This window comes from Gossypium arboreum, chromosome 5 (assembly GCF_025698485.1).
Source record: "Gossypium arboreum isolate Shixiya-1 chromosome 5, ASM2569848v2, whole genome shotgun sequence".
In the NCBI taxonomy this organism is placed as follows: Eukaryota; Viridiplantae; Streptophyta; class Magnoliopsida; order Malvales; family Malvaceae; genus Gossypium; species Gossypium arboreum.
Window position 1 is genome coordinate 50,205,895 of NC_069074.1, and position 7,592 is coordinate 50,213,486.

The 7,592-nt window shown below is 32.9% G+C and overlaps 1 protein-coding gene across 1 annotated transcript; it reads left to right on the plus strand.

Annotated features, from left to right (window-relative positions):
• The first annotated feature begins 4,653 nt into the window (after positions 1-4,653).
• Positions 4,654-7,358, plus strand: LOC108452692 (cysteine-rich receptor-like protein kinase 2). The gene is made up of 7 exons (XM_017750490.2): positions 4,654-5,320; positions 5,431-5,541; positions 5,722-5,861; positions 5,932-6,142; positions 6,230-6,464; positions 6,570-6,720; positions 6,823-7,358. The coding sequence occupies exons 1-7, from the start codon at positions 4,669-4,671 to the stop codon at positions 7,168-7,170; spliced, it is 1,848 nt and encodes a 615-aa protein (XP_017605979.2). The 5' UTR covers positions 4,654-4,668; the 3' UTR covers positions 7,171-7,358.
• The last annotated feature ends 234 nt before the right edge of the window (positions 7,359-7,592 follow it).

The following is a 7,592-nucleotide window of genomic DNA, read 5'->3' on the forward strand; positions in this document are numbered from 1 at the left end:
CATTGTTATTAAAATAAATATTTGTTAAAACTAAATAGTTTTACATGTATCTTTTTTTTTATAGTTTGCATTTGTCTAACTCAATGATATATCATACACTATTTATTTAGATTATGCAAATTGAGTTTTAAGAGAACTAAAAATTCATAACTATTAATTTGACATAAAAATAGGGTAAACAACCTAGTTAGTCACCCAACTTTTAGGATGGTTTCATTTTGGTCACCAAAAAAAATCCTTGCAATTTTGTCACTCAACTTTTAAGGCATTTTCATTTTAGTCACGCAAGTGTTGGATCCTTAATGGTGGTTAATTGTACATGCCACATCAAATTTACATTTTCATTTTGGTCACCCAACTTCTAGGTCGCTTTCATTTTGGTCACAAAAAAAAAATCTTCTTCTTTTTTTAGATTTAAAAAGTGATTTAGCTTCAATGTTTTAGAGAACTGATACTCTTGGGGGATCTATTGACTTGGGCCTATGTACCGATATTTGGGACCATGTATCAATACATGTTGGCATTGTTTCAAAATTTTGGCTATTGTTTATGGAAGTATTGGAATAAAGGGTCTAAGTACCGATACTCAACTAAAAGGTATTGACATCGAATACTCAAGCCTAGAAATGCAAAATTTAGGCTAAACTAGTGCAATGAAAAATACTAAAAAAAACAAAATGTAGCAAACATAAACCTAAACCATAACCAACATATTTGGTATCCAATATCTCATTCAAAACATGCTTGTTAGGCGGCATACATCAGAAAAATGAAAATTGGTAGCCTTGGCAAAATAGAAACCAAAACTATCAAACTTTTGCTTGCTAAAAACTTCAACAAAATTTTATTTAAAACTTCTTTAGCAAACAAAACTTGTAACTCAAGATGATCTAATATAACCAACAACAATAGTAAAACTCAAACTGAAATGAAAATGGTATTAACAAATAAGATAGTTCTAAGTACATGCCATGCTAAAACTAATGCATAAGTTTTTACGGAAATAAAAAATAAATTTGTGGAGACTCGAGATAATGTTGCTCGACCAATGATCTCTTCGGATCTCTACATATTATCTGCGCGCTTTCCTTAAAGCTTAGTGGTGCTCAACGAAGTTCTAAAATATCAGATAACCAAGTTAAAAACACATGCAAACTATTAATTTCACAACAAATAAAAAAGTATACCTAAACAAAAATCAAAGGTTAAATTCTAATATTAGTATAGTATACAAAAATTATGAATTTAATTCCTATACTTTAATTTGGTCAGTTTTAGTCTCTTTACTATTCAAATTTTTAAATTTTTAGTTCTCACCAAACAATAACTATTAATTTTATTAAGTTCCAGTATTTCCAAAGTCTGATGCAACAAATGTATTATCATCTATGAAATGTCATGTTAACTTGTTATTTCCATATATTACTTACTAAAAATCCCGTTAATAGACCAATGGATGTCATGTGCATCAAGACGAAAGTTTCAAATTTCGAAATTGTTAGGAACTTAGAATGATCCAATTAGAGAATATGGATTAAATTTGCAACTGTATGTTAATGCAAGACTAGTAATTGAATTTAATTGAATAGATTTAATAGCTACTATTTTGGTTAGGACTAAAATTTTAAATATTAAAAAAGTACAGAGATTAAAATTGATCAATTAAAAAATACATGACAAAATTTAGTTAACTTAAAGTATAATGACTAAATCTATAACTTTAACAAAAGACAAGGATTAATAGCAAAATTTAACTGAAATCAAACAACCCATACATACCATACTTAGTACAATTACAATGTCAATATCTCAACCACATTTATTTAAAATGTGAAGTTACTGAATTAAGCATAGTCATAGGAATCAAATGATATTTAATTTCTTTAACAAGTAGAAATTGTGATCACCATATTCATTAACTGTTAACCCTAGTAATCATTTATGGTAGTAGCATCGAATACACGAATACTCATCCGGTGTCTTGCTATTATATGATGAGACGTTAAATTTTTATATTACAGGGCTTAATTAATCAAACTCGTTAATGTACAAAGCGTGATATTTCTATACTCGCGAATGCAAAATCTTACAAATACTAAATTTTAAACTCAAGTATCCACAATTATATCCAACTAACTTTCCAAACAAAGTTTTCAAGGCTCAACCATTTGACTACTCAACATAAATAAATCCTTTTAGTGATTATCATTTAAACAACTTTTACTTCAATCAACATAGAATTCATACATATTAAAAATTTTATTATCAACCTATAATCAAATCATAAATCAACTATTACCTTATTAGTTTCACTCCTTTAAGCCTAGAAACAATCACTCCTCCACAACTTTTGCCTTTTCTTTATCTTTCCACCTTTTGGCTGATTTATTTCGCTTCAATAACACATTAATAAGATTATATCCAAAAATCTAATCAATTAAATTGGATACAATGAAACCTCTCGCTCTCCAAAACCCAACCAAAATCCCATCAAGACTCAACCTAATCTTCACTAAAATTTATTTTTAAACATTTAATTCATCAAGAAACACCAAAAATCAATTTCTTCCCGGGAATAGGAAGAGAAAGATAAATATTTCACTCAACCATATAAAAGTTCTCTTTTAATGCTCGACAAAACATGAATAATCTCGTGATTGATTTTGGCACAAAGATTGAAGAAATGTTGAGAAACTGTTTTCTTCCCTTGTTCTTTTCTTGGTTTGGCGTGAAAGAGAACATGAAAACAAACTTTCACTTCTATTTTCCTTGGAAAAAATATAACTAAAATACCCCTTAGGTAAAATTCCCACCCACATAAACCCCTCAATCTTCTTTCCTTAATAAAATCTAAACCTTAGATTTGTTACCAGACAATTTGACTTTTCTTTCAAAAAAAAAAATTTTAGCGCCAATCAATTTAATAATAAGTCTCGGTGAAAGTTCACTTTCATGGAATAATACGATATTAATTATTGGAAACCTCTTTGTTTAAATTCCCAAACATCATGAATTTCAACACTAAAATTTTTGAGGCATTATAAGAGGTAATCTTACATTTCCTACACCGAATGTCCTCTTAAAGTAATTTTGAACATTTGGTGTAGTAAGTGCTACACCAATAGCATAGTCTTTTTTGTTAGGCCCGAAAAGACTAAGGGTGTAAATTGGTATTTTTAAAATTTTTTGCATACTTTTCTAAATGATAAAGAAAAGAATAAAAAGCTTAAACAATTTGATTTATAGTGGTTCGACCTCGATTGCTTGCCTCCACTACCTTGATATACCTCAATTAAAGATTTCTCAATTCACTATGCTTGAACTGGTACCTTTCAAGGAAAATGTATAACCTTTACAATTTCTATTTTTTTTACAAGGCTTAGATAGAACTTTTTCCCCTAATTTTTATGGCTAAACTAGAACAATTGGTGATGTGAAAGAGAGTAAACAAAGTGACCTCTAGAAAGCATGTGTTTACAAAAATTAAGCTCCCATAGAAATGAAATGAGAGTGATAAAAGATCTAACAATAAGCTCCTAGAGAATATTTACAAGAGAAATGAAAGAATAAAGATTTGAATACTTATCTCTTGATCTTGATGCTTGGATATCTCTTTCTTGAGTCTTGAAGTGTCCTTGAAATGTATTTATATCAAGGAACAAGTTTGCAGATGTTTATGGTTATTAGGGATGAATTCTGGCCATTGGAAGCAAATTTTAGGCTTAAAACTTATCAATGCAATGTATGTCTCGAGACTTGGCAATATGTTTCGAGACATGGCTGAAAATTAGCTGTTATATAGCCACTAGCAAGCCATGTCTCAAGACATGAATAGTATGTCTCAAGACAATCTATCAATTATCTCTAGACATATTACACAATGTCCCAAGACAGACAGCTCCTAAAATAGATTTTTTGTTTTGAAGTTTTTATGAGACATATGTCTTGAAACTTGCATACCAAAGTTCCTTAAAAATATTTTAAACACCTTAGAATACTTTGGTATTAATCCAAAAATATTTAGATAAATTAAAACACATTTAAAACATATTTTGAGTATTTTGTAAGCCTTAGAAAATGCTTGATAAAATTTTCAATCATATTTTCAGCAAATGATTTAGGACATATAATACATATAAGATTTATATAAAAATTTTGACACATGAAAGCTAACACATTTTTTTCTCCTCCATTCATCTCGGGTGTAAAATTTTGGAATTTTGGTTGAAAGATCTAGTTAAGCTTTTATCCCACATTCCATCGCTAAAGAACTTTTAACCCTTATACAAAATGACAATCAAGTAGTTTTTGATGACCACAACACGTAAAGAGAAAATAATCGAAATGGCACTCGAAATAACGTTGGGCTTATTTAATTACAGATCGATAGCTAATACTTATATTCAAGTCCAATTAACATAAGATTTTTGTTTCTCTCCTCTATTTATGTGTGGCATAAATACGGATGTCTTCCAGGTTCATTGAAAAATTTCACAATTGATGCACCAATTTCTTGAGCCTTAATAGAAGTTGAAGATAATTTCCCACCTCAAGTTGAAGAAAATGGATAATAAAATAATTCAACACATTTTTGTGGTTCTTCTTATGATGGAATCTCTCTCATTACATAAAAGAGTTGGAGGATTATCGAGAGCCGAAATAGTGAATATGACATGTACCAACGTAGTGGAGTATAACAAAACTTCGTTGGTTTCAAGTTTCATTGCTGTGATGCAGAAACTCAGTGAACAGATGCGTGAATCAGGTTTTGGAATAGCAGTTTCTGGTTCAGGGTTTGACACTACCCATGGCCTAGCTCAATGTTATGGGGATCTATCATTGGTCGACTGTATATTGTGCTATGCTGTGGGTCGTTCGATTCTTCCCCAATGCTTTCCGTTCAACGGTGCCCGAGTTTTCCTTGATGGGTGCTTTATGAGATCCGGGAATTATAGCTACTATGATGAGTACCTGGGACCTAACGACATGGTAGTCTGTGGGAATGCAAGCCGCCAGGGATTGAGTTTCCAAACATCGGTAAAAGAAGCAGTGTCACATGCGGTGGCTACTGCACTGAAAAACAAAGGCTATGGTAAAGCACAGGTTCCGGTTTCCGGATCAAATGAGACGGTCAATGTTCTGGTCGATTGCTGGCGGACGTTGAACCGAAGCTCTTGTAAAGCATGTTTCGAGAATGCATCGGCGGAGATGTTAAGGTGCTTGCCACGGTCTGAGGGACGGGCACTCTATACTGGTTGCTTCATGAGATACTCGAACATAGATTTCCTCAATAAAGAACTTGCAGATGGAATTTCAGAAGGTAAAATAGTACATAATCGAATCAGAAGTCTGATAGGTTTGAGTTGTTTTGCTGGAACTATATGTGACAAAATTCGTAAGCTAACTTGATATGTATTCATGAATTTGCAGGAACCATTATAACTATAGTAATTTCTACGGTCAGTTCGCTTGTTGTTTTAGCTGTTGGTGTAGCTATTGGAGTTTATATCAGGAAACGCAGATACATACAAAAGAAAAGAGGTAAAAGGCTTATTTACTGAATCAAATGTTTAGCTCTGTTTGATCATGCAGTCACCTCAAAAGAACAAAGGAATGTTAGCCAATGTTATCTAAATTATTCAACTCCATTGAATTATTACAATATTGCTATCTGGAATAGTGGTGAGCCTCGTCTTTGTTGCTAAACTATCCGAATTCCAGGTTCAAATGATGCAGAAAAGTGGGTGAAAGTCCTTCGTGATAGTAACTTGAATTTCAAGTACTCTACCCTCGAGAAGGCTACCGGCTCATTTGACGAGGCAAACAAGCTTGGGCAAGGAGGATTCGGGACCGTTTATAAGGTAGTTGATGTGCTTTGCTTTCTACATTTAACGGGTATTTTATGGTTAATCATTTATCTATCACCTGTAGGGAGCTTTGTCTGATGGAAGAGAGATTGCTGTCAAGAGACTTTTCATTAACAATCGACACCGAGCGGTAGATTTCTACAATGAAGTCAACATCATAAGCAGTGTGGAGCATAAAAACCTAGTGAGATTGTTGGGATGTAGTTGTTGCGGACCTGAAAGTCTTCTCGTTTATGAGTTCCTCCCTAACAAGAGTCTCGATCACTTCATCTTCGGTAAATTTTATTCATATCGGATACTTTTGATAACGTGTCATCATCCAATTCACTGTAAATTATTTCTCCCTTTCAAAACATAAATAGATCACAGCAGAGGTAAAGAACTTAACTGGGAAAAGAGATTCAAAATCATCATGGGGACCGTAGAAGGTTTAGTTCATCTTCATGGCAACCCCACGAACAAAATCATTCATAGAGATATAAAAGCTAGCAATATTCTGTTGGATTTAAAGTTCCGAGCCAAGATCGCTGACTTCGGGTTGGCGAGGACTTTTGAGGAAGATCAGAGTCACATTAGCACTGCCATTGCTGGAACATTGTAAGCAAAAGCATCACCATTGTTTTTTTTTTTTTCTTTTTCTATTTGTTCTAGGAATGATTTATTATTTAGCACAAAAAATAAATTTTGTTCGACCATCTACAGGGGATATATGGCTCCTGAATACTTAGCCAATGGGCAGTTAACGGAGAAGGCGGATATTTATAGTTCTGGAGTTCTTTTGCTAGAGATTGTTACCGGGACGCAAAACAACAAGGGTCAATACACAGATTACTCATCCAGCGTGGTTGCCATAGTAAGCTTCAAACATAAACTTTTTCCTACACAAAGCACCACTTTGTGAGGAAAAAAAACTAAAGGTTTCTTGATATTTTCGTGTTTTCATGTGTGGAAACAGGCATGGAAACACTTTCAATTAGGGACAGTGGAGGAGATTTATGACCCAAATTTAATGTTAAGTGACGATAACCAAAGCAACAAGAGTGTGAAGAATGAGGTTTCGAGAGTAGTGCATATAGGACTACTTTGCACACAAGAGAGTCGATCACTAAGACCATCAATGCGGAAGGTACTAGAGATGCTAAAAAGGAAAGATGAAGACCTCCCTGCACCAACTCCTCCTCCTTTTATGGATGAAAATACCATGGAATTCAACGACCGCGGTGAGAAAGAATGGCATCCCATTAATGCAGCTGGTACTGATTCGATTGCCACTATCACCCGTAGTTCTTTTTACCCTAGATGATCTTTAAAGTCAGATCAGATGCAAGTGAAAGAGTATACTGGGGGAAATTAAACCTTCAAAATGATCCCACTAGGTAGAATAAATAATTATAAATGCAATATGATATTAAAATTACCTAAGCAAGCTAATTCCATTTCAGATGAGAATGGCTAAGCGAGACAACACTGTTCTGTAACTTACAATGAAAAATATTGGTGATTTATATGATTGGAATCTTTATTATTCATGAAATATATCCATATTTGTTATTTGTGTTTAACATAAATTTGAGCATAAAATATGATTTTAAAAATAATTAAGCATACAAATATTATCTGAATGAAAGTCGGACAACAGATTGTTAGACAATAGCCGTTTGGTTGCACTTTCGGATTTTCATACTTTTAGTTTCCTTTGACTAATTATGTCTTTTCAATTTCATT

What these genes read in the sequence shown, in the direction of transcription:
- LOC108452692 (XM_017750490.2), top strand. Translation starts at nt 4,669, where the DNA reads ATGACATGTACCAACGTAGTGGAGTATAACAAAACTTCGTTGGTTTCA. An exon ending in GATTCGGGACCGTTTATAAG is followed by an intron (nt 5,862 to 5,931) that starts GTAGTTGATGTG and finishes TATCACCTGTAG; the next exon opens with GGAGCTTTGTCTGATGGAAG. An exon ending in TCTCGATCACTTCATCTTCG is followed by an intron (nt 6,143 to 6,229) that starts GTAAATTTTATT and finishes AAACATAAATAG; the next exon opens with ATCACAGCAGAGGTAAAGAA.